Genomic DNA, 27,154 nt, shown 5'->3' on the forward strand with positions numbered 1-27,154 from the left:
GTTAAAGAGCACCTGGCCCTTAAACTTAAGGATCACACAAAAATTGCATGCAGCCCCTTGTAATCAGTCAAGCATTCTCTGCTATGGAGAGATGCTCTGTCCATTCAAGATGCTTTGATGTTTTTTGCGAGGGTTAGACTTTGGTGAATCTCACCTTGCAAAGGCAGGAGGCTGAGTGAAGAGCCAGAAGGTCTATAATCACCTCCTTCTAAATCACATACCTTATACTGAAAATGTTATTCCTCTCAGCTTTCTGATCACTTGCAAAGAAGCCTCTCACGACTTCTACTGCTCAGCACATTGATTTTCAATAGGCACACTCAATATGTACAGAAGAGATCAGAACAAGCAGATAAGGTACAACTGGACACGCTGCTCTACCCCAGTCACCATGACGTGGAAACAATGGTGTCAGGCTCCAAAGCAGCAAGGCTGCAATAGCAAGAAACTGGGATCCTATAGGGAGCCTCGACTGTGCAGGGACAGTTGGCTCTGGCACTACAGAGCACTGGTGAAGTGATCCTCCTTCCAGTTTTCAGGTTAATTCTATGATCTTTATGCTGTGCTTTACAGCAGAGCAGAGACAGTCCAACCAAAATGCACTGCTCCCATCTACAGGAATTTCTAGGTGATGCTGACTGTCTGCTTGGATACTACAAGGATGAATGCTGTCTAAATGTCTAGAAGGGTGTATACTGTTGATGTGAAGGCAATACTTTCCCGCCAGGAAGGTGCACAAATTTCGCATTACCGCCCATGATCTGTGTAAGAAGAGATTTCAACAAGCAAATCCTGCTGTCCAGCATCATTACAGGTTCCTACAGCTTCCTGGGCAGTGTAACAATTGCTGAGTGTGAGGAAAAGGTTCAGAGCACCTGGGCAAGGCAAGTTTCTCAGCACTGCTACAGGCAATTCTGACAAATTATAGACAAGTCAAGTGAGGGATCAAGAAACAACTCATGACTTAGTAGACCTCAAAATTCGCCAGCATACTGTAGGAGAGCTAGGACTGTCCAGAGCTATTAAATGAGTCACTTCCACAGATTTCCACATCTGTGATGTATCTGCGATCTGAGGTTGGATGCAGCTTTCCTACTTCATACGTACTTGGACAGATTGCCCTGCATGACTCATTTATTTCTGCATCATTTGGCTGCACATGGCCATTTCAGTCAAAGATTACTGACCATTTACACTTGCAAGTTAGAAAGATCTTAAGTTTTTTCCTGTTAAGGAAACACACACTGGCTGAAAAATATAAACCCCAAGACAAATTGTATCTTTACTGCTTAAGCTTCTCATGTTTACACATTCTTGCATTTGACATTCTTGAGCATCAAGTGTTTGAGAATCAGTTTTTGGCTCTGTAATTTGGCTTTCATAGCTTTGCAATTCTAAACACAGGCCAATGCATAAATATCAGAGGTGATGTTAGTATCATGTGTGAGCGTGAAGACACTTACCAATGTGCTTCTCTGGGCCTGTGAGAGTTTTGTTGCTACAAAGTACTGAACAGGTGCAAGTACTATGATTACTGCTGCTCCAATTAAGGCACTGATTCCTAGAAGATAGTAGAGCAGAAGAACTCCTACAATTATCTGTTGGAAGAAAAAGTGAGAAGACGACTTGGGATGACTTCATTTTGTGTACATACCACAAAAAGCAATCACAGGGTAACTGTGTAGCACATTCAAGAACAACCATTGCATCCAACCCTAGCCCAAAACCTCATATGCTCTGCATCACTGCCACAGTGTGGTTTGATCTGCCAGGATATTCTGTCAAAGGATCAAATACACCTGGAGTGTTCCTCCCCAGCTTGTGGATTCTGTGACTTGAATCACACTGCAAGAGATTTAGAAAACTGCTAGCTAGGATTTTCTGTTTCATGGAATCCCCACGACGACGAACAGTAGACAAGGGTGTACAGGTTTGTATACACCCTTCCATTTATCTTCTATAAAAACTTCCACACCTAAGTAAAGTAACTATTTTAAAAAGAAATATATTCATAAGAGAACTTGAAATAAAATTTATTTTAAAAATGTTTCCAAGTAAGACATTGGGCTACTCCTCCCACAGCTATTAAATATTCTTCCCCATTGACCAGATGACATAGCATGCATTTGCTTTGATTTTTTTTTTTCCTTCTTTGACATTTAAGCATTTTTACACCAAGACAAGCAAATACCTCTCCCAGTTTGATCAGAACCCACTTGTCTACAACACACTGGAATTCCAGAGGAGTGTTCTTTGCTTACTACAAAAATTAATATGAAATACCATTAGAAATGCAACTGATATTTTGTAAATGTTAACTTTCTTCAACGTTCATGACATTATTGCAGAGGAGAAAAAAAGGAACATCATAATTATATCAGTAAGAACCTCCACTTCAAATAAACACTAACAAACTCGAAAGAAACTGTTTCAAGGACACACAGTACCAGACAGGCAATGAATGTTAAAGAAGGCTAGAAAAGCAGTTTAAAAAAAAAAGTTTGACTTTGCAAAGATAATTTAGAGAGCAGGTCAGAGCCTGGGTAGAAAGAGTGAATATAAGCAGCAAACAAGATGTGCAACCTACCGATGTTAACTACCACTATTCTAACATCTGACTCCTGAATGACCTAAAGCATTGACACTCTATTATGTAAAATATAGTATAAGCTAATAAATTAGAAAAGACACAGCAATAGAAAACTAATTTCATATATTGTTTCCCTTAAGTTAATTAAAAATAACAAGTTACAAAATTTCCTTAAAGCATTATCTACTACTCTTGCTACATTTGTATAATCATATAACCCTCCCAGAAACACTACCTTCCGTCATTTCAAAGTTCAGCAGTCACCCATTCCCACAGATATTCATGGGAATTGCGTGCTTCCATGAAGAAATCCAGAGTCCATAGTTTACCCACTTTTATGTCAACATTTTTGTGAATTCAAAAAGAACACAGAGAAAACTATTTTTTCTTAACAATCCTTTGATGACTATCTGCAGATGAACTAAACCGAAATGTGACTCTTACAATGAGTCACAGTATTTATTTAGGAAATATGCGGCATCATGAAAGTAAAGTCCTATTGTACATACAGCACAGATCTAGTAAGAGCTAAGGTTAAATGGTAATTTAAAGATCTCTCTGTAACGAGTGAGCGAGCAATCTGCTTCCATGTGAAGTTAGGAAATTCATCAATATGTAAAGCCAATGAACACATGCAAGGCCTCCACCAGAGCGCCCTGGCAGAGCTCTCCTCCAGAACAGGAATTGTCTTTACAGATCAAGAAATTCACTCCCAACTGCTTCGCCATGGGCAGACAACTCAGGCACTCAAAATACAGGAAAGCACTGAACAGTGTACAGCTAACAGATGCTCAAAACCACAAAGTCAACATGGAACAGTGACTCCCTGCTTTACTGCTGCCCCGCTACTGGTTGATTGCCAAGGTCATTATGGGACACACTAGCTGTTTCAACAGAGCCTCAGCTTCTCACAAAAACAAGGGTAAAGCTATTCTGACAACTGGATTTGGAGGGACTTGCTAGCACTTGGCTCTAGTTTTCTCCATCCTGGCTATTGAAAGGGTCAATCTTTGCAATAAAAATTCTGTTCTCAATAGATTAAAAATGATCCTATTTGCATCTTCTCTTTCATATTGTGATAAGGGAAAGCCTTTTTAATATATTCATCATGCGTGGGAAAAAAATGTATTCTCAACAGAAGTACGTGCATAGAAATATCTGAAAACTGCCAAAACCTGTAAACATTTCTGCAAGTGATTCTGTATTTGTCAGATGCACACAACAGTCAAGAATAACCAGTAAGCGGTAATATTCTAACTGCTAGAGGACAGTAACTGACAGATGGGAAGGCTCTCAATATTTCTGAGAAAGTAATGATCATATTTTTAAACAACTGTGCAATGAAACATTTCGCTTCCTTTTCATCAAAATCCCAAATGCTCTTATCTGCCAGAAATATATCACAAACAAGAAACTCACTGATACCTGTTTGTTGTTAAAAATAAATCTACTGTCTAGTCATTTTTTTTTAAATTGAAGATGGAAAATACTGTCAGACAGAAACTGCTTTGTGGCCAGTTTTGAAAGAGACAGATGTCCTTTCATTACCACCGTACACCACCCCTGCCAATGAACCCAAGACATGAGAACACCGGACCCTTAAAAAATGATCACAACGGAATCAAACACAGGTGTTTATAAAATGGAGAGGGGAAAAGTCTTTACAGTGCCTCATTTTGCTCTCATGGTTTGAGCCAAACCTAACAAGGGCATCTTTCGATTCATAAGCATCCCTGGGCCCCTTTTCATTGATTTCAATGACCTTCAAACAGTAACTGAAGGCAATGATCAAGTTCCTGTTGACTCCAGTCACAGCAAAGATGGGATTCAAATTATCTGGACTGTATAGAAATGTGATCAATGACTAAGTCTTCTAGTCAAGGACAAATAAAAAATTCGCACCAGATGATGAAATGCTAATAGGTGATAAGCTACAAAACCATTGTAAGTCTGTTTTAAATAATACTGAAGCTTGTTCAACTTTTTATTTACCATCTCTGAAGTATCCAGTAATTGCTTTCACTACTTCATGAAACAGGGTACTGAATGAATGCTGCAGAAATGTGTTTGGGAGAAAACTTTGCAAACAACATGATTCATTGGTTTGTATCTTGCAACGCATACGCCATCCGCAAAACAGGAGCATACTCTGACACTGATTGTCTTGATCTGCTGAAGAGCATTGCAGGGTGAATTTTAATGCAAATATAATCATATTTTCATAAGACTGTCATGAAATCTTTATGAGTCCGTGACTTCTGGCACATTAGAGCAAAATGTTGTTAGAGAATATGCAACGAAACTGGCTTAATTCTCAGTTACACTAAAGCTCTCCCTGCACTGAACTGCTAGTGATCTTGGAAAAAGCCCATATGACATTGGTACCTCCCATATAGGTTGTTTTATTAACATATTTACAATGGACATTAAGCATAGGGGATAACTGGACACTAAATATTATCTTTAAAGGGGTGGACTCCTCTAAATGCCTCCTAGCATTTTTTCAGTATATAACTCACCGACTTCTTACTGCACGGTACTTCTAGTAAATGGACAAAGAATAGCCTGATAACAAGATTATTACTAACAAACTGCCAACTTGTAGCCACATTTCATATCAATTTCTTTTCATTATACTTGTCTTCTCTTTTGCAATTAGAAATTAATATTAGCATATGTTACTTGACTATTGCTTTTTTCACCCACTTCCCCACTTCAAAATAAACTGGTTCATTTTTTTTTTTTTTTTCCCTTCGTAATTTCAGGGAAAGCATCCTGATGCTAAAAACCTAAGTCAAATCTCTTTCTGAAAAACAACTGCTGGTATTGCTATATTCATCGGCCTCTTTCAACTCTAGAAAGTCAAAGGTTTTAAACTGCTGTATTGAAAAAATATGAGTGTCTTCAGGAAATATGGTCTATACCCCAATGCAGTTAATCCTGCACAAGAAAGAAATACATGCATTTATTGTATAAATACAGGCACACTATGACTTGTAAAAATATGACTGTAATCTCTGAATCTTTTACTGTAATGGGTATAGTGATATATAGCTCACACATGTAGAGTGAATGCAAACTGCAGGCTAAAAAAGCACAGTTTAAAAAAAAAAAGTGATTGTCTAGTAAATTGTTGACTGTTTACACTTCCAGGTGCTCACTATCCTGACTCAAGGCCTTACACAACTCTCACTGGAGTAAGCCGGAGTTTTACAAAAGATTCAGACAGATTTCTCCTTCCTGCAGGTCCTGCTGCAGTCTCAGAAGCAATCTATCCCTCATTACCATGGAGATATCATAAGGCATACACTAACATACCAGGTTTCAAACACATACAGCACAAGTGCAATGACTCCCAGAGTATTCCAAGAGGACACTATCTGGTTTTGCAGAGAATACTCTCCAAAGATTGAAGCTACACAAGAGGAAAAGACATGTTCAAAAACTCAGTCACTGACAATGAAGAAGGTCCTGTTTTGCCTGCACTTACCCTGCATTTTCCTCACTAAGGAAAAAGCCAAATCCAGGGAAAATAATTAAAACAGGTTGTTGGGTTGTGGATTTTCTTTTTTTTTTTTTTTTTTCCTTCCACTTGGTCCAAAGGACCATCTCTAAATGATCATGTCTTTGAATCTACTACTGTTTTTCCACTTGGTCCAAAGGACCATCTCTAAATGATCATGTCTTTGAATCTACTACTGTTTCTCTTACCTCTTCTACTGGGATTCAGAGGACAAATGATTGTAATATATTCCAGTTAACTCCCCCGAGCAAATGAAGCAAAATGAACTGGAATAATATAAACTACTATAAATTCTTGTTAGAAATGCAAAGTATGTTTGGCAGCAGTCAAGATCAGTATTGTAATACAGTCTTAAATACCTACAGTCCTGTCAAAAATATGAAGTTTGTTACATACGTTTCTAGGTATTTATATCTGTTCTTTAAGTTCTTTGGTATATTTACTTTCATAAAATTCCTAAGCAAACCATCACTACAGATTTATGCACATTAATAACAAAAAGGCACACTGCTCAGTCTCCTTACCTGTACTGGCATAGCCCAAAGGTTAGGGCAGAGGAAAAAGAACCACATCAGCTGGTTTGTGTCTATGGCAACCAGGTTACAGATCTGGCCTGCAGTCATCTCCCCCATAGACATGTTTGAAGTTGAAAGCTGCATAATTTTGTTGTATATTTTTGTCTGGAAGACGGATCAAAAATTGTTAGTATAGAGAAATAAAATAAGACTTCTAGTTCCAACTAAAACACAGGCATGCTAAGGGAAACCATAAATCCCAGGAACTTGAATGAAAAGACTGAAGTTTGTTCTTCTGTGTTACGATGAAAAATTTTAAGCTACTATCCTACTGTCATCCCACCAAAACCACAGTGCTATTAGGTACATAATGGTTGTCTAATTACTCCCTTTTTGCACTCCTGTCGATTGGCAAGAGAATGAAACCTTTATTCCCCAACTGGCCCAAGAACAATAACCATAATTTATGCCACGGAGTGCACTTGCTGTAACTAGCGCTAATAAAATAACATTATATCATTATATTAAATATCGAATAGTGAATATATCATAATCCTTTTAATTTTTCTCTGGCAATTGATTTAGGCCTCATCCAACTTCGAAACCATATTCCTGGCTGAGAATGTTGTTACATATTGGCTAGAAAGCCCAGTCCCGTTGCAAATATTAGTTCACAGGAAAATAATGTTAACAGCTCTGATTCTATACCGAATTAGTTACCTCGGTACAGAACCAGGCACCATGTACAAAAATAACTTAATTACACAATATGCAATAATGAAGGGGTGCTATTACCAGCTTGTTTGGGAAAAGCCTGCCCAACGATGCTTTACAGTCATGAGACTTAACTGATAGGAGGCACCCTGATTAAGGGTCTTCTGGTAAATATCAACCAGCCCTCATGAAGCATAAAGTCATATTGAGCACGTGGAAAAGGTGCAGGTTTATACAAGGGAGTAAAACAGGTAAAAGGTTTAAAGAAAACTGAAAAATTTTAGGAAGAAAGAATTTGTCTATAAATACTGGCAATAAGACTGCCATTAATTCTGCTGAATGATGGATAGAAATTTTCTGATTTGAATGGTACAACTGAGCCTCTATGTAATACACAGTGCACAGAACACACAGCTTCTCCTAAACAAAACTGATGGGAATGTAACACCATTTTCTTGCAATTCCCCTTTTACCATTTTCTAGTTGCTGTGGTCCATGTATTTTTCAGTTAGTTGCAGCACTTCTGCTTGATACGTTTTGTACCTTGTATATCTTAGGTCAAATTTTTATTTCTTTAGAAATTTTCTACTTCACTCTAATAGAGAAAACCAATGGACATAATCCGGAAGTCTGGCAGCTGACAACTGTTTCCAAGTGTATGATCAAAAGATGATTAAATAATTATGCTGCTATTGGAAGCATCCAGCCATATCAAGACTCTCACAGGATCTATGCAGTCCAGTGGGTAAACCCTGTTAACATAAGGTTAGCTTTCAAGCTGTCAGAGGATAGATTTCAGCCAGTGCACTTGGCAGTATCCCATTGTAACATAACACCTAATTCTCTTATTTATTCATCTTTCAGGCACAGATCTTTGTATACTACATACTTTGATCTGTTTGTGGTTATGGAAGAATTACAGGCTCCATTTTACCAATCTTACATTCAGTAATTACAAACTCTTTGGTGCCTGGTTATTCTAGGGCATGACCCATAGAACAAATCACTACTCCAAGCACTCAAAATTCAACCTATCCTTTGTCCAAAGTATATTTAAATACTAGTAAGTAATTACAAAAACATCAAATAAGATTTAGATGACAGAGAAATTAGCTCTACATTAATGCAATCTTTAATGGTAATGTGTACATTGAATTTATTTCAGGAGAATTCTTTCAGTTGCTGTAACAGAATTGAACTGCTACAGTTATATATTCACAAATACACGTGTGACCATAAGAAAACAGGTTAGTGAATATATTGGCTACCTGTATTGCACCTCTCAGGTTAATTCCTGTTTCAATAGCAACATAGTATGATGCTTGGAGAAATGTCCTTTGCAACAGAAGGGCAAAAAATAGGAGTACAGCCAAAACATATGCATTGGACAGGAACTCTTGAGATGAAATAAAGAAAACACCAAGAATTTTAGTCTAAAAAAAAGAAAAAGATAGAAGTTAAATTACAATTGCACGTAATTCTAATTACCACTTTTGCAAAATCAATAAACAGAGACAACCACAGTTTATTACTTTGAAAATACTCCCAAACGTGATCTGAAACCTCACCATTTATCAGTTCAGTGAGACAGCCATATAATGTGCCAACTCAGTAAGCTTAATTTAAATGTGAAATTACATTTGTAGGATTTTTGATATCCTTCCAAAATTCTAGGTCACTGAGTAACTCAGTATCATCATTTGCTACTGACATGCACTGCCAATTGTCAGAAAGGACTAGTTAACATTCATTCAGAGAAATCTGTCTCCTTATTTTGACACCTCAGGCTACTGAACACTATAAAATGACCTTCACAACTTGGTGGAAAACCCATCCTCCTTCCATTCTCCTGGAAATACACACATTATTTTGGTTTGCAGCTTCTAACAGGTTTGTTCAGCATTGGTTTATTTGTGGTCTTTACCTCCTAGGAAGTTCATGAGATCACTGGAGTGCATTTTGAAGCGTGTCACTACTTCCCTAGGACAGCAATGCATTTATTCCAAGTTATATTTAACAAGCAGACACCTTCAGTGCAACAACTAGTTCAGAGTCTGGCTCACCTTGGGAAGCCTTCTGAATTTAAAAGGTCTCTACCTTTCCCTTTCTCTACTTGGTTCCTTCAAAACTTTGTTGACTTATGCTGCCATTAAAGGCAAAAGGTGTAAGCCATCTCTTTCTATTCCCTCTCAGAGGGCTTCTTTGCAATTTACATTCCTGTTGAGCACACTTCTAGCCTAGACAGTTTCTTTGTCGTTGAATCTTTTGAGACTGCTACAACATTTAATAGATCACATTTCACAAACACTCACTGTACATTTTATCAGAACCAACCTTGCTATCAACTCTTTATAGAAATCCCACATGACAAATTAATACAGAGGCTAAACCTAGCTTTCAAAGCTGTGGTTTTGCAAGATGAGGCGAGCCAGCTAAAAGAGAAATGGGCTTCTCCTTACCCTTAACTGCACCTGGGTTGCTCCAAGCTGCATGCTTCTGTTGCTTACTGTGTGCTAGCTTGGGACCTTATCGGATCTATCTCTGAGCCAATTCAGATCACTGACAAGAAAATCAGTCCAGGAGAAAAACAACAACAACAAACAAACAAAAAAACACGCACTGCTAGCTTTTAGTTTAATGGGCCAAGTTAGACCACAAAAGTGTCTGGTGGGTGCCAGAGCTCAATCAAAGGAGGGAACAGGTGCAGGGCCAATGACAAATGTGAAAGAAGGAAGGGCAAGTCCTTTTTGCAGTGGTAACACAACAGATCACTTCATCTTCCTCAGAAAGCAGAGCTTTAGGGTACTTTTTCCATGTCTTTTTACTCCATCTTTTGACATCCGTGATGGCTACTGCCATTGCTGCAAGAAGCATGCTATCTATCCCCTTGACAACAGTATGGTAATTTACAGTCTTAAAAGCAGATAAATGCATGCTTGCCTTTGCAACAAGTAAATGAGATAATAAACAAAACAGTTTTGGGAAAGATTCCGTGTTTTTCTCTGTGAGAAGAGTGCACACGTTAAAGAATACAACCAGCACAAATTTCCTGACAGTGTCTCCCACCTCACATAAGAATATCATTCCTCATAAGAAGAAACTACTCTGACCTGTCTCCACACCACCTTAACGGCCTGCTGAGTTGCATGGGAGATCATCCATGGACACCTCTCCATAAACTTCTGGGCACTTCAAAATGAACTGCAGTCGACTCTTAAAACACTGGCTAGACTGAAGAGCTGTTAAAGCACTTCTGTCTATTACGCAGCACAGATGTGTGTAGTATCTGTTCTCCTGGTTATGTGCTATTTGTTACACACTGCTGAGATTCAGACCAAGACTGTACACAAAGTAAAGTAATTATGACTGCATTTCTGTCTTTGTTCATGCTTCCTATTTACATTAGGAGGCATCTTGATGGCTGTATACTGCACGAATTCAAAAGCCACCTGTTGTTTCTTGTGCAGCATGTAGATACTGAAAGACAAAATAAAATATAACTGCAAAAGTCAGAGTTTTGGGGAAAAAAAGAAAGAAAGAAAGAAAAGGACATTAGGGATTAACATGGCGTCATTTGCATTCGTGATGTAAATTTATGATGTGGCCCCAGGCATATCTTACCTTTCAACAGTGAGAATCTTTCCTCTGAGTTACCCTTTCTCAGGCCAACTATTATTTTAGTTGTCCTTCACTGAGATTTCTTTATAATTCAACACAGGCCCATCCAGGAGAGTGGCATACAACATAAGAACAACATATATCTCTGCAACACTGGAAGACTGTCAAAGATATCCTCTCTCTTTGCTGTCATGTTAGTAAGTATTATCACAGCAATGAAGCTTGCAGATTACTTAGTATTCTATCAAGGGCAGAGACTAACCCAGCACAATTTTAATGCTGTCCTACATATACACGTAGCTAGTACTGCTAATTACTGCAGCTAATACTGCTTTTTTACTGTATGTTAAAAAAACACATTTTTTACATGATCAGATTTTCACAAAACATGTTCTTCTAGCAATGAGATTTTGGTGCAGTGCGGATTCACATTAAAACATTACACAATAGAGGAGCAGGGATGAAAATTGAAACGAACTTGTTATCCTAGTATACAACTTGAAAGAAAAAGAGGACTTGCACTTATACACATAAGCATCACACAGACAGGGACACATTTCACCAAGATATTTACAAAGTTTCACGTGCAGTATTAGGCCATTATGGTTTACAAAGTCAACGAACATCTATGTGACTAGGCTACAATAATCGTCTCAGCACACTTGCAGCAAATATGAGGAAGTAACAGAACATCTACTGAACCTTTGAAACAGAAGAAAAAAAAACATGAGAAGTTGATGGAACTACATTTTGTTTTCAAAAAAATGGCTTTGGGGACATTCAGTATCCCACCTTCCTGATGACTTCAGGATAATATCACTTCTTAAAGTATCAGCAGGCTCTAACCAGTAAAAGGCCGAGCAAAGGCCATTATTATAAATACTTACAGACCCTTCATTCCCACAGTCTAAAGTGTTGATACTGGGCCTTTGGCTACACTGGGACCTATGCCTTCTAGAGCTTTTTTAATGATTCTGCAGATTTGTTGTATCATTTGAATCTGTTATGTCAGCAGATACTTAATGCTAAAATGACCAATCCTAACACTGACATGGAAGATGTTACCAGCAAAATATAATCATTCTGTCAGTCTCTTCTTCAGTGTGAAATGGTTGACACTCAGAGAAATTCATGCCATGGGAATGTTCCAGGGGTGGCCATAAATATTGATAGTGGAGTTATAAATATACATGAAGAGAGTGACAGAATTTAAGATGCTGTTGTGCTCTGACTAATGGTGGCACTAACTAAAGCAGTTAATACTGCCTGTGACACCCACATGATCTCAGAGTTCCAGCTCCATGACAGTTTTTATCTGTCACAAAGGACCTGAAGGATAGAACAAATATATCTTATGGTTTATCTCTTTGCCTTCAGTTTCACAGACAGAATTTCTGTTTGAAAGATACAAATTCATTATGACTTCTCTCCATTCAACTTACAAACAGTTCAAATAGAAAGCCTTTGTAAATTATAGAAAGATATTTCATCTAATTCAACGAAACCTTTCAGATATAAAGGTGTATTAGCCTTTTAACAGAAAAACGTATATAAATCAGGTCAAACACAGAAGAAAATGCGTTTCCAGAGTCCTTCTATCCGAAGTAAAATACACCCTTAACTGTCACTCACGGACTGTCACCACCACCAAATACTGCTGTTAGGTGATCCCCAGATGGTATCAATTACAACAGCCATGAGGCTACCACTTCACTAGACATGGTGACAATGTCACGGCAGGAGGAGACTCCTTTCAGGGCCTATCTGGACCAGACCTGAGCATTTCTAACAGCAGAACACTAGCTGACACTTCAGTAGGAAAATTAAACAGGATAATCTGTTAGTAGAGATTTGGTACAAATTCATTTGAAACAATAAGCATTCCAAACAAATTATTAAGAATCAGCTCAAAAGCTTCCGTAGTACTTTGCCACAGTGTAGCCTCTAGCCTACATAGTCTTTTTTTTTTTTTTTTTTTTTTAATTTTCCTGCTTTAGCTAGTTTCCATAAGATCTACTTGCTATATTGAAGTCTCCAAATATTAGGATAAAGATTGCAAAATGTATAAATAATTCATTTCAGCTTGAGGCTTTGGTTAATTTTTCTGCAATGTATTCAACGTTTTTCAATATTTACTTCAATGGACCTAATCCAAAGCGTACCTGGGTGAACGGGTATCTTTCCATTAGTGTCAACAGACTTCAGAAATCAATCTTACATCAAACAATAAGTGAGTTGCAAAAATAAAATGATAATTCTCATAAAAATGAGGCCTGAGTAACTTTACCTTTTGAGAAGATGCTTCCTGAACTTTTTTTTAATGCTTTTAATTTTGTTATTAATCAAGAAGTTTCTTCTTGTGGAGCCTTCAATTAAACAGCACCTTTTAAATAATTGTTTCAGTTGATCTTTCAAAACCAATCTGCCCAGAGACACGAGTGGAAATTCTTTGTCAAGGCTAAATCAGTTGGCATAGTATCATGATAATAAAAGCCTGCTTTAATCCTCTTAGACATCCCTCATTTCTGGAAATGAAAAGCCAAGCCTCTTAAAAATACACTTTTTCTTTTCTGAAAAGCACTTACTCACGTACTTGATTAAATCTCTAGTCACAGCTGTACCTAAAATACTTATGATACTAGTGAGATTCTGAACGTGTTTCACCACTACTTTGAACAAGGTTATGTTCCTGAATAACCCAAAGCCTAACTAGATGCGTAGGTAACGCATTTTGTTCATCGTCCAGGTATGAATGTCAGCAGTAGGTAGTAACACACATGCTGTCTCTTCCAGCATTCAAAAATACATTACAGTTGCTTTCTTTACTGAGGAAAAATAATACATAGTTTTAGCGCTGCTTCTTTTGACTCCTTTTGTAACAGCATTTTGACAGTGTGGTGGTTTCACACAGACAATTAAGCTCTGCCAGATCGTTCTTACTCCCCCTCCTCAAAAGAACAGAGGGGAGAAAATATGATGAAAAAAGGCTCAAGGGTTGAGATAAGGAGCAGTTTAATTAAAGGAAAAAAAAAAAGGCACGCGGAAGCAAAAGGAGAAACGGTTAATCTTGCCACTATGGCAGCACTGCTCAAAGTCTATTATTAGTGCGATATCAATGCTGTTCTAGCTACAAGTGCAAAGCACAGCACTACAGGAGCTGCTATGAGGAAAGTTAACTCTGCCCCAGCCAGACCCAGTACAGACAGTACCTGTGGGCGGATGGTGTTATTTCCTTTCCCAACATTGTGAACAATCCCGGAGATGCAGAGGGGACCAGCAAATCCAAGCAAGTCAGCCAGAATACGGAATGTGCTGCTGAGAAGCAAGGGTCTTCCAAAAGCACAGCAGAGAGCACGCCAAATTGATCTGGATCCTTGTGGAGATGGTGACCTTTTGTTCTGTCCAGAATACGAAAAGCAGATATAGTAAAAGGATTATATTATGTATAAACCTCAGGTATGAGAAATTATTTTTCCCTTGCTTTAATTCATTGACAGTAATTGCAACCCTTGAGCTAGAACTCAGGTAGTACAATTTTTCCTCCATTTGTTTCTATAGAGTCAGAACAAAGCATTAATTTGTATTCTCCTCCATTTCACAAGAAGAGACTGTTACCTCTTTCCTATCCTTAGTAGGGATCCATTTAAGTGTGTTGTTTGTGGTTTGCTGGGGGAACAGGAAAAAAAAGGAAGGAAACTGACAGATTTTGTTTTCTTTTGAACACGGAGACTGAAAAGCTATACTCTTTTAGATAGGCTGCAGAAGGCTTCTCCAAATACACGAAGTTCCCACCTGAAAACTAAGCAGAATCTGAGCTAAGGTAGTTTCAGACCTTGAATTCTCTTACGGACAAACTGTAACTGAAATAACATTGAAAAATAGTCCTGTGAGACCTCATTAATATTGACTCTGTAATTGAATGGTTCCAGGGTCTTATTAGGAAAAGTGATAATGGTGTTTAGTGAGTACAGTCCATAATTACTTTCCACATCGTAATAGAGACCATATGGATTTTACATGTCTTTAACTAGTAATGTGTTTGATCTGCATGCTTAGTTAGAGAAAATTCATTATTTGTAAAATGTTTTGATCTCTTTGTTTGTGGAAAACTGTTACTGGTTACTTGGTTTGCATATCTGTTTGCACAATTTTATATCATGCTCATAGCATAAAGAAGCAATGAAAAACGTAAATAGTGAGAAATCAGACTGATATAATTCCATGCTTTGCATACCTTCTGTGCTTCAAAAGCCTCATTAAGGCGAACATAATTGGTCAGAGCTCTCATGGCAATGGGAAGCTTGCCTATGGTTTTCAAGTCTATTGGTTTTTTATGGGCAGTCTTGATGAATGTATTCATCCACCAATATGTTCCTTTGGATAACAGGTTCACAAATGGCTGTAGGAATCGAACACCAAGGTCCTGGAGATCCTCAGGAGGTTTAACTTCTTTAGGACTTTTGAAGAAAACATATCTCTGAAATTAAGAAAAATCCCCCAAAAGAATCACACTAAACATGTAGAAAATAAGTCTGCAAAGTATAGAGAAGAGATAAGGACACAGCAGATAATCAATGAATTGAGAACTGCTTGAATTGATGAACTGCTTTCTCAGAAGTACTCAAGGAATTTCAGCGTTCAAATTTCACTAATACAACAATCTAGTTTCCTGAGATACTGGGGGATAAGAAGCGTCCAGCATAAAAATATATAATCCTAAACATTTAATATTATTTTGTTTAAGGGCACAAACTTTTATACTTCAGGAAAACAAAAATCACCTTACATTTTGCATAGTACTGACCCTGCCTCTTGCTCTGTGCCAGACAGCACAACACAGGACATAAAATCAGAGAATGGCTTGGACTGGAAGGGGGCTTAAAGGTCACCTATGGTTCCAACCCCCCTGCAAGGACACCACCTTCTAGACCAGGTTGCTCAAAGCCTCATCCACAATCTGTTCCATGATCTTGCTGGGCACAGAGGTGAGACTCAGTCACATACTTCACTCAATGTCTACTCATGACTGTACCTAAATCATATTGATATTAGTAAGGTATCTGGATATACTTCAATGCTATCTTTCCTCCAGCCATAGCTGGAGAAATAATTCTCGTATTCTAGGAAAAAAAAGAGTGATGGGTTGGGGAACAAACATTTAGAGGAACAATGGAAGGAAAGGAGAAAGAGTTGGAACTCAAAGTCAAATAAATCAGTCTTCTGCCTTCTGGAAGATCGGTAAGGCAGCAGAAAAATGCTGAGGCCAATGTCTTCCATTTCTGCTTCACAGAGGCCTTCCCCTTTATTTTTATTTTCTTTTACTTTTTCCCCCCAACTCCACCTATCCCAGCAGTGGCCAGCTCTCCGTTCATCCCAATCCCTTACAGGAGCAGCTGAAGCAACAAGCCTGTGTCTCCTAAGTCTGGCATAGACACAAGAGGCAGTAAAAAAATCCATACTTCTGGCTATTTTATTTTATGCACCAAAGACATCCTTTAATAATTAAATCCAAACAAACAGAAAATAAGAAAGATGACAGTAGGCACTGAGTTTTTTTATTCTTCTTTGTGGCCTATAATTCCACGATGGTCTACCCTCATTTAATTTTGCAGTTTTATTATAAGGAGGTTTATGAGCAATTCTCTTGGATGCTGTATTTGTTTCACTTTTCCCACAAGACAATCCACTGTTTTTCATTTATGAGACAAATACTGAACTTCCAGCACTGAGGCTTTTACTGCACTTATTTCAAAAGTATTATAGCAAAAAAGCTACTTTTAACCTTATTTTTGTCCTAAATTACCAAATAAACAGACACAAACACACACACACAAAAATCACAGAAGAACAAGTACATGACACATGCAATTCATGTTGCTTAATGCATTACTGGAAAGAAATCATATACTACTATCAAGAAAGGAGCAATAAAGTTTACATGGAAAAAATTATTTCCCTCCTGAGACTAAGTTTAATTTACACACACAATTAAGCAAGGGACAGGTGAAGGCAAGAACTTGGGCAATTATCTATCCAGCAGGTTCTAAAGCCATCTCTCAGTTTGGATTATGACTAAAGGCACTGTAGAGGAAGAAGTGTACATAGCTGGGAGGCTAGATAGCAATCCTATTTGCTCCAGTAAATCAGTTACTGTGATTGTCTCCTGGAAAATGAGAGATGTTATTTGTGTCTAATACTCTCTCTTAGAGCAGATGATTACTTTCACCCAGTCTTTCCTTGCTTCAAAAATACTAATTTCTGACGACTGAAACTGTGAATCATAACATACATTTAAAAACACATGAAATTAATCTTAATTTATCTACAGTGGAGTCTGACATTCTTAAATTATGGCCTAAGAAAATTGGGTTAATCTTTAATTCTCAAATATATTTCTAACCAGATTTTCTCTCTCTCCTTTAGAGATGAATTTCATACTAAGTACCCAGTAAGATGAAAAAAGAATAGGGACTTAGAGTACTAACTTACCCTCACCCTGATGACATTTATTTCTACAGCTAGTAGCATTCCATATAGAACAACCAGGAGTCCCGTGAGGCAAAATCGAAGCTGAGAAAATCCAACCCCATTATCACAGAACTTTACAAATTTGATGGTTTTAGTTATGAAAGCTAAAGTCCAGTAGAATAACAATGCTGTAGGGAGGGAAAAAAAAAGTCAATCAGCTCCACAGTTGCAAAAATATACAATAGTGATATTTATTAAATAGTCATTCAGAAAGAATGCAACACGAATATATAAAACTAGAGTGGCCTTTCTCTTGTCAAAACAGAAGCCTAATTCAATTCTGCCGACACAAAAACATTAAGACAATGTTTGTTCCAAATTCCTTTCCCATTAGATTCGGTGATCTTTGGAAAGTTTCACAAAGCGATATCTGCTGAAGGAAATTTCCATCTGTTGTAAACATGCATCCACACGATGAGTTCAAGGGGGAGAGCTGCCTCACATGGGAAGGTGGGTCTGAATGATGTTCTTCAATTCAAATCGGGTTACTACTACAAGACTGGTGCGAATTTGGCTTGAAGGAAAATTGACCTTATTCCCCCTACAGATCTCTGGTGCATATGCAGGATCAGACATTAAAATATCTTCAAACTACTGCTGCTCTTCCTTTCTATTGTACCACAAAAACTCCATATATGTAATTTGTAATACAAATACACAAGCACGTGGAAGAAGTCATGTTCTTAAAATTCTAACTTTTTATAGTTTCTTCTGGAGTGGTTTGGGTTGTAAGGGATCTTAAAGACCATCTACTTCCAACCCCCCTGCCACGGGCAGGAACACCTCCGACCAGACCAGGTTGCTCAAAGCCCCATCCAGCCTGGCCTTGAACACTTGCGGGGACAGGGCATCCACAGCTTCCCTGGGCAGGCTGTTCCAGGGCCTCACCGCCCTCTGAGTGAAGATTTTTTTTTTTCCTTATAAGTAGTCTAAATCTACCCGTTTTAGTTTAAAGTCATCTACCCCTTCTCCTATCACTATATCCCCTGACAAAGAGTCCCTCCCCAGCTTTCTTGAAGGTCCCCTTTAGGTATTTGAAGTCCGCAATAGGTCTCCCTGGAGTCTTCTCTTCTCCAGGCTGAACAACAAATCTCTCAGCCTTTCATCACAGGAGAGGTGCTCCAGCCCTCTGATCATCCTTGTGGCCCCCCTCTGGACTTGGTCCAACAGGTCCATGTCCTGCTTATGTTCGAGGTCCCAGAGCTGAATGCAGTACTCTTGGACAATAAGTTCAGTAGAGGTCTAGAACTTAAAGTGCTCATGCTACTGTCAGTTATAGATAAGTTATCCCTGCAATAAGCTCTGGTGATTTGGGAACGCATTCCATGTCATTCACCACACTGTAAGCCACCTCACGTTCCCAGTTCTTAAGGAAATAGCTTATAGGGTTATGCTCTTTCACATGAATTTTTTGTTGCTGGTGTATTTGCCATGGCGCTACAGCTGGAATGTGCTTTAACTGCCAAGAGAAACATTGATATGCTTTCTCAGTGTCTTGCTGCAACACCAGGGAAAGTCTTCTACCAAGACACTAATAATTACAAGCCTAGCTTGCAAATATGGGTAACTGTCAACAACCTGCACAACCTCAGATGATGTGTGGTGTTCCAGCTATTCTAAGGTACCCTAGAAAGCTCCACAGGGATGTAGAACAGGGCTACCCTTTCCAAGCCAAACGAAATTCAGCATGGATGGTCCTCATGGGATTTGGGTTGCGGGGGGTCTTCTAATTCTGGTTCTTTGGAAAACTGTTGCAAAACTCTCACTTAAATAAGGACAGTAAAAGGAACAGTACTAGAGTTCCTGTTGGGTACTGCTTGTACAAATGTAGCATGCTAAAAGTTCACACCAGCAGAGGATACCTAAAAAACAATCAGGCCAACTGATTCCTATGTAGAGCTCTCGGATGAAGAAGTAAGAACTAGCAGAGCTATTCTCCTATTTGGAATTTAACTAAGCATCTATATGACCAATGGTTTTGATTAGAGAATTCATTTAGAAACGACTACTTGTCTAATCGGTGTTGGAAGGTGCCAAATGCAACATCCTCGGGTGACAACACATCTCCCACTGTCCTACCTCCTAGAAGCATTTGGCCCTAACTACCTTCTCTGTTTCAACTGTAAGTACATATAACCAATGTGGTGAACGTTCACAGGCTCTTCAAGATAAGGTTCCTCCAAAAATATACGTATGGCACCACTTTCTTTTAAGCTGTGTTTTTATCATCTCACTGATGCGTGTATATTGGCTGAGAGTTCCTAAAAACTATCACCCATAACTTCCACTGACCCAAGCTGCCTAGAGACCAGCGCACGGGGTGTACTTCAGTTTATTTCGTCAAGTTGGATCTATTATAGATGTCTGCAGCCTAAACGACATTGCTTTTTCTTGGACTCTGTAAGTGAACTCAACCCGCAGCACCCGTTTGTAGATTCTCACCTGGGGGCCATATTGCTTAAAATCTGGCAATGTAGAACTCACTGTTTTATACCTTTACTGGATTAAGCCCAAGATCTGGAAAATCACACATGGGATTTGTTAACTAACCTGTGTACGCTCAGAGAAAAACTTTGTGCACTGAGCACTATGACACAAAGTTCCGCTTTAAACAAATTCCAAAGGAATTAACTATAATACTAAGATACAATACATTTTAATTAGAAAACTAGACTACCGTCAGGAATGGTGAGTCATTGGTGCTCTAATTAAGATTGGTAAAAAAATAAAAAATAGTAGTCTTCCCACACTACTATCCCTGTCAGCTTAAAAACTCAGTCCCGTTATTTCAGTTTTCTACTAATGTTTAATTTCTGAGATTTATCTAAAAAACAAATAAATATTAATTCCAAAAATAGTGCGATCAGATGCTACTAACCAATTACATATTTTGAACGTCAAGAAAGTTAAGAGACTTTCCAGTTCCATATGAAAACTATTCTAAAACATATCGTTATGCATCCATTCTGGAACATTGTGCAAAGAGTACTAAAATGAGCATTATTAAGGGAGCCACACTGTACCAGCATTACATTGGAATAGCTATATTTGTTGAAATACAATTACAAATCAAAACCATACAGAGAAAACCTGACTCAGATCATATCAACGAAGTGTTCCAGTAGTTGGAATGGACACTCAGCTGGGATCCTGGACTCAATCATTAGCTTCAGAGCATAAATAGTCTAAACCTTGACAACTTTTTTGATAGGAGATAATGAGACGGACTACTTCAAAATAGCCAACAGCCTGGGCATAAAGCTGCGAAGTGGGATCAGTATAGGAACGTGGCGCCCTTTTCTCACATACCCCAAGGCAACGTGCTAATCCCCAAAGTTGTTATGGTATCTGTCCCTTGCTGGTTTATGAAGAACTACAAATGGTCTTGTTTTCGTTAAGATACAGAGTGAAAAATATTTCAAAAAAAAAAAAACCTCAAAAGTTTCACAGGATCGGAAACTTTATACTGATTAAAGTTAATGAACAGACCTTTAAGGACCTTCTGCACTGCATCAATGAAGAGTTTCTCCACTGAATTTAGTAATTTTTGGATGAGGCTTGTTAGCCAAAGAGCCTTAGTTTTATGCTGCTTCCAGTTAGTCTGCTGCTTTATACTGCTACCAACTGCAGCTGTAGGCATCAATCCTCCAGCTGAAGCACATGATGCCCTGCAATTAGGTGGAACTTCACTAATGCTTGAAGCAGCAGCAGATGCCACACCAGCTCATTTACTGTGTGAGTGCGGAATATTAGATCTCTGCAACACTTTACTAAGGAAGAAACCTCTTTCAGTTTCCTTAAACTTTTCCTCATGATTCCATTTACTTTATTCATATTAGGCTCTATGTGAAAGCTACTTCACAGCTAGGCTGTGCTCTAGTCAGTTAATAGCTGACTATGAGTATAATTAAAACTATCTCATTCTGGACTAATTTATATAAAGTTATCATTGCCTGGTCTCAACTGTCAACACAAAGTAGCTGCAATTAACACTGAAAGATGGTGATCCTCAGGGTTACATAAAAAATTTGTGCAGTCAAGAAAACACAATGGAGACTTAAAAACATGCTTATTCAGTATTCTCACAAACAAATGGCAGTGAAAAGAAAAGCAAAAAAAAAAATTAAGACCCTCATCTTATGAGGACCCTGGATTAAATTTCAAATCTGATTAACTAAATAGTAAAGAACGTAGTTAGATTTTCTTTTCTTTTTTTTTTTTTTTTCCTAAGAGTAAGCTACTAAGATTAGATTTTCTAAAGGAGTCTATTCCTTGGAAATTCTTGCAAAATGAAAATTCCTAATGATTAACTTCAGTACCATAGTTACTAGTTACATAGTACCAATAAAACTTGAGTGTTAGTATTCATTGGTATATCTGATTATTATTCCAACATCGTCCAGAGCTCATCCAGCATCAGCACTCTAAATACTGAACAGAATTATCATAAGAGAGATCTCTAAAGGGAAGAGATTATGCAAAAATGGGTAATCAACTACTAGCTCTACATTTGTGCTACTCTTCGCAGTGATCTAACAGCAGGAATGCGACACTGAATTATTAAACACTGCATTACATATCTGAAACAAACAAAAAATAACCACCACAAAACACAAGAACAGCAAACCCTGCTTGCTTTCTGTACTTGACTGTAACATGCTAGCAATGCTTTCCTGAAATGTAACATCTAAAGCTTTGATAAGGCATTAAATGGGCTCTGCTGACTAATCAAAACGTGACTGTATAACCCCACTTGGTCATAAAAGAAAAAAAAGGTGTTACTTAAGAGAAAAGCGCAAGGAAAAAAAAGTCTCGAATGAGAAACCACAAAAGTTGCCACACCTGCACAGAAATCTGAATTTATTTTCCTATTTTCTTGTAGTTGCTTTATTCTTTATCAACAAAATCAGACCTTTTGAAGAGAAAATATATATATATGTATTTTTTTTTTTACAGAAGTAACAGACTCCTTCAGCAGGATGCTTGCATATCACAATATGCAGTTCAAAAGCATCTTGCGTATTTAAAAACTTTCTCAAATCAAGTTGTTACTTACATTTTACCAGCTGACAAGTATTAGAACAGAATTCTGAGAACAGAGCCACAATGACACAAGACAAACCTTAGCAGAATCCAAAAGTGAATTTGATGAGCCAGGATCACCCAAGAAATAACAGCTAGCAGGATGGCTAAACATGTATACATCCATTCTGTGATCTACCCTGACAGCAGAGAGCATATTGCCAGCCGCATGACTGTCAGCAGCAACAGATTTTCCATAGCTAGCTATGGCTTATTTACAATTTTGCAGAACATATTTAGCATACAAGTAGTTCTTACACCTTTTCCTTAGCAAAATGGCATGCCTTAAGGCAATTTAGAAAGGAGGTTTTAGGAGCAGGAAGCAAGAACCAGCAGGCAAAGTAACATATTCAAGGTCATAGTGAGTCAGTGACATCATTCATTTCCCTTGACTCTGTAAATATCTCAACACACACGAAGACAACTTCGATTTTCTATCATGCTTAAATGCAACATGCTGACAAGTAGCGGGATACGGATAGCTTTTACAGGTAGAGTTTGATTTCTAATGTGTGCTACTTTTCCCACAAACCCAGCTTTTCCTAGAAAAACCTTTGGCCTGATGGATCCCTGAGAACACCATACAGAATTCTATAGGAAGTTAAAAGCATTGTAAATAATGAGCTGTTTCAGGAAAACTCCATTATTATTCAGAACTGAGTCTGGTCACGGCAACCAGCAGGCCTGCACACAGATGTAGCTTTTCCCCATACAAGTTAGTGCCGAGACTGCAGTGACCCGTCACAGAATGAATACACACACACAGTCACACCACAGTCACACTTCCATGTCTTGTAAGTTGCAAAACGTACCGATCAATAACTTTGGGAAATTGGATGTTTCGATATTATGGTAATAGACAACAGATGTGATGGCTGCCAAGAATGCCATCCCAGCCGGCATGTACAGGTGTAAATGACGGGATTCTGAAACCCTTAAAAAAGAAAAAAGCGAACATCAAATAAAATCAAATATTTGCTACTTAAATGTTTCCCTTTTAATTTATGAATTCTGTCCCGTATGCAGCACTGAGATGAGATTTTCTAAAATGTTTTATGGAAGTAAAGTTCTCCAATTTTCAATGGGATTTAAGCTCTTAAATAACATACTTAGATAACAAATTCTTCCCCTGTGCTAAAAATGAAAAGTGTATACCCTTATTTCCTACTGAAATCAACTGAACATTGTTTAAATTAGAATAAGCAGCTCAGCTCCAAAATGAGGGAAGTTAATTTCAGCTAAACTAGTTTGGGAGCTGTCCATCAAAATACGTAGATAACGCCAACCGATAGCATAGCTTAAGATTTTCTATAGAAACATTTGGTGAAAATGTTTTTCTTTTTCCACTTTAGGGAAAAAAACAGCACAACAGCAAGGAACTTACAGTGAGTTCTGTTTGCAGTAACTTCTAGCCAACAAATAAAACCTACAACAAAATCATATACCTTGAAGTTTTGTCCTATAAAGCAAAACCTCCGACACTTTTTTTCAGGAAGCAATAGATGGGATCTTTCCAGCTAAGCCCTTTGGGGGTACTCTTTGCCAGTGTTGTTGGCTTAGGCAAGAAATAAAAAGGTTGGGGGGATAAAAATCATGTTTTCTTCCTCTTCCCTCCTACTTGACATTTTCCCCTCCTCCCATTTTCCACCTTTTACAAAAATTAATGGAGTGTCTTGTGCTGTCAAGAGGTACAATTTCTTCCATCTCCCATCCATCTCAGTGAGAAGAAGCACCAAGAGGAAGTCTCTAGGGCACAAACACCTGGGGAAATTCACACCTTGTCCTCTGAACCTCATGGAAAATAAATTAGCATCCCTGGCTAAGCTCTTGCTGCAGCAAAAGCTGTTTTTGTGTAGCCAGTAAAGATAAAATGGGCTGTGCAGTAAGGCAGCTGGAGACCGTCACAGGACTTCACCTGACTTAGAGCTGAATATCCCAAACATCAAATCCACAGGAGCTCGGAAGGGCCACCTGCTGCGTCTGTACCTAGGAAAGGGAAGTCCTCCCTCACGTGAACGCTAGAATGAATTCCACACAGTTGGCTGGAGCCATGCTGACAACCTGTGGCATAAACACTTAACTCCTCTTATGACAATTGACGATTCAATGACGATTGAATCAACGAGGATATAGAAAAATGAGAAAAGACTCTCCAGTCTCTGAATTCCTAGTAACGACAGGGTTTTTTGTACAACAGGGTTGAATTCTTGGCAGGCAAAAACAAGTAACAAGAACAGATCAGACACCCTAGGCTTCAGAAGGTAACACTGCAGGAGTGGGAGTTGTTTTGCTGTTGTTGTTTTGGTTTAGTTTTAAATTTATTTCACAGACAGAATTAAGTTGCTAGAGTTCTCCTATATGAGCTTATCTCCAGCAGACTGCATGTATTCCTGAGGTGCAAAAGACTTAGACAACCAATCACTGTCAAAAGGTCTTATCAACATGCCATATTTTGGTCTTAGAAAGCTGGCGAGTCTCAAAACCTGCTTTTATCCACTGCTGCACTTGCTAGCCTGCTGAGTGCTCGGGAGGCACAATTGTGGGTTGGCACTCCCCCTGTATAGCTAGGAGCTTTGATTCTTGTCAGGTGACGCTTAACAGCAGTGTTCTGAGCCAATTTAAATAGCAAATAAACATAATGTGAGAGTTTGCTAAAGAACAAAATAAAACAGAAAACTCAAGGCAGGAGATGCTGCTTTGAGCCTCCCACACCCTGATAATTCCAAATAAGCACGAGAAAAACTCTTAAAAACCTGGCACTGAGAAACATTCTATTTATATATATTTAAGATAAGTTATAATAATAACGATATCAGGTTCTACAACAGAATTCTGCAGTGCCTCTCACACTGGTTGGTGGATACTTGTTATATAGGTGGCTTAACAGAGAGATTTTGTTCTATATAATGAAGAGCTTCAACTTTATAACTCAAATCAAGCCACCATCAGTACTGAGCAGATCAAATGAAGGCTCTAACACATTTTAATTCTTGGGTAGCCAAATTTTTTCATCAAAACGGTGAGCTTCCCTGCTTAAGATTACAGATTGGATGTACTGCACAAACATCAATAGTACCTCAGAAGAAACTATCAGGTGAGATGATGATGCCCATCAAATCTACTCCTCTTAGTAAGAGGGGCAGAACTGAACTTGCAGGGAAATGTTATGACCTACTGTGCACATGGGAGTTCTGCCTGAATAAGGACTGTGGGACTGGGTCCTTGGACATGAAACGTATCATGAAAATGTCACCATCTGCTTGAGTTGTTAGGATTTAACTATGATTACTCTTTGGAAAGATAGTGTCATTAAGCTGAACTAAAAATGATTAAGGTCAATTGTGTGTGTGCATACTTGGCAAGGTCTGTGGAATTTTTGATACAAGGTCGGTAGGTTAATCACCAGAAATACAAAATACATGTTTATAACCACAAGGAATATAGTCTAGATGACAATTTAAACAAGGAAACAATACCTACACTGAAATCATTTTGAAATGCTCAGTAATATCAGGAGAAGGTAGACATACACTTACCCATCAGATACTATGCCCTCTGCGATTTCACACACCAGCACAAACAAGAGGATAAAAGTTAGTATCCAGCGTAGGTTGTGGCCAGGAAAATGAAGCCATGTGCTGTGATGGATATGTACTTTGGAACTCTGACTTCCCCATCCTAAACAGGAAAAGAAAGTTACTAAGAGCTTTCTTTACAACAAAATCGATATACAGCTCTCGCATACAGAAAAACATGCGTAACAAAGTAGTGTACTAAAGTTGACAGAACTGTGTTGTTACACATGTATCCTTTCAGAGCTGTGTTCTTACTGCTTCATTTGTCATACAGAATAAAGTCAACAAAACAGAAGACAACCTTAAATTCCTATACTTATTGTTACATTGTGACACTCATTAAACATTTATTAAACATTTTAGCATATGAAATGAACAGCAAATGAAAGTTATGACAAATGCGTACAGAAGTGTACTTTTTTCCCACTTCAGTGCATTTAATCGCTAAATAATTTTCATCGCATCTTACAGATTTTTTTTTTTGTTTTGAAGTAACTGCTTCTCTGATCTAGATAAAGATTAGGAACACCGTGAAAAGCCAGACAAACAGCAGTTAAGCAGCAGTACACCCCAAGCAGTTCTTCAGCTGCACGCGTTTGCGTTATCTCTTACGATCAGCAGATACGAGTACTAAATCACAGCGCACGTACCGCGGCTGCATAGAGGACGGGCTGAGCGAAGTGGTACTCAAAGGCAGCGACAGAAGGATGTATTAAACCACGGAGCCACCTACCGGTAGCCCCAGTTTCAGGTTATCAACCCGAACCCACTGCAGACAGCGAGCTCCAGCAGACGGGCAGCCTTCCTCATTACCGCTAACGACGAGGGAGGTCTGCGCGCCTGCTCCAACTCTCCAGGAGCTGCAGCGGGGATTTTCTGAGAGCACCGGCATCGCCTCCAGGTCGCCCGGCTCCTGCAGAGGATTTGCCCTCGCTTCCCGGGCAGGTTTCGCACCGGGGCGCGGGGGCACCACCAAGGCTGGCTGCAGGAGGGCGCAGGGGGCAGCCGG

General features: G+C 38.6%; 1 protein-coding gene and 1 long non-coding RNA gene across 3 annotated transcripts in view; one reads left to right on the plus strand and one right to left on the minus strand.

The window, feature by feature from the left end:
* ABCC8 (ATP binding cassette subfamily C member 8) overlaps nucleotides 1-27,154 on the minus strand; it is a 77,440-nt gene that overhangs the window by 49,007 nt on the left and 1,279 nt on the right. The window contains exons 2-9 of one of the 2 annotated variants that reach the window (XM_080595758.1): nucleotides 26,107-26,248; nucleotides 23,383-23,504; nucleotides 17,450-17,616; nucleotides 15,195-15,437; nucleotides 14,170-14,358; nucleotides 8,611-8,775; nucleotides 6,638-6,793; nucleotides 1,464-1,598 (exon numbers count right to left, since the gene is read on the minus strand). In XM_080595758.1, the coding sequence (XP_080451884.1) occupies nucleotides 1,464-1,598; nucleotides 6,638-6,793; nucleotides 8,611-8,775; nucleotides 14,170-14,358; nucleotides 15,195-15,437; nucleotides 17,450-17,616; nucleotides 23,383-23,504; nucleotides 26,107-26,248 (1,319 nt within the window). Of the gene's footprint in view, nucleotides 1-1,463; nucleotides 1,599-6,637; nucleotides 6,794-8,610; nucleotides 8,776-14,169; nucleotides 14,359-15,194; nucleotides 15,438-17,449; nucleotides 17,617-20,977; nucleotides 22,151-23,382; nucleotides 23,505-26,106; nucleotides 26,249-27,154 lie in introns of those variants that run through there. The other variant, XM_080595759.1, reaches the window with a different exon arrangement.
* On the plus strand, nucleotides 14,156-18,082 carry LOC308196653. Its single transcript, XR_013952330.1, has 2 exons — nucleotides 14,156-14,416; nucleotides 17,823-18,082. It is a non-coding gene; the product is annotated as an uncharacterized lncRNA (long non-coding RNA).

Source organism: Anser brachyrhynchus (assembly GCF_964034855.1).
Source record: "Anser brachyrhynchus genome assembly, chromosome: 5".
In the NCBI taxonomy this organism is placed as follows: Eukaryota; Metazoa; Chordata; class Aves; order Anseriformes; family Anatidae; genus Anser; species Anser brachyrhynchus.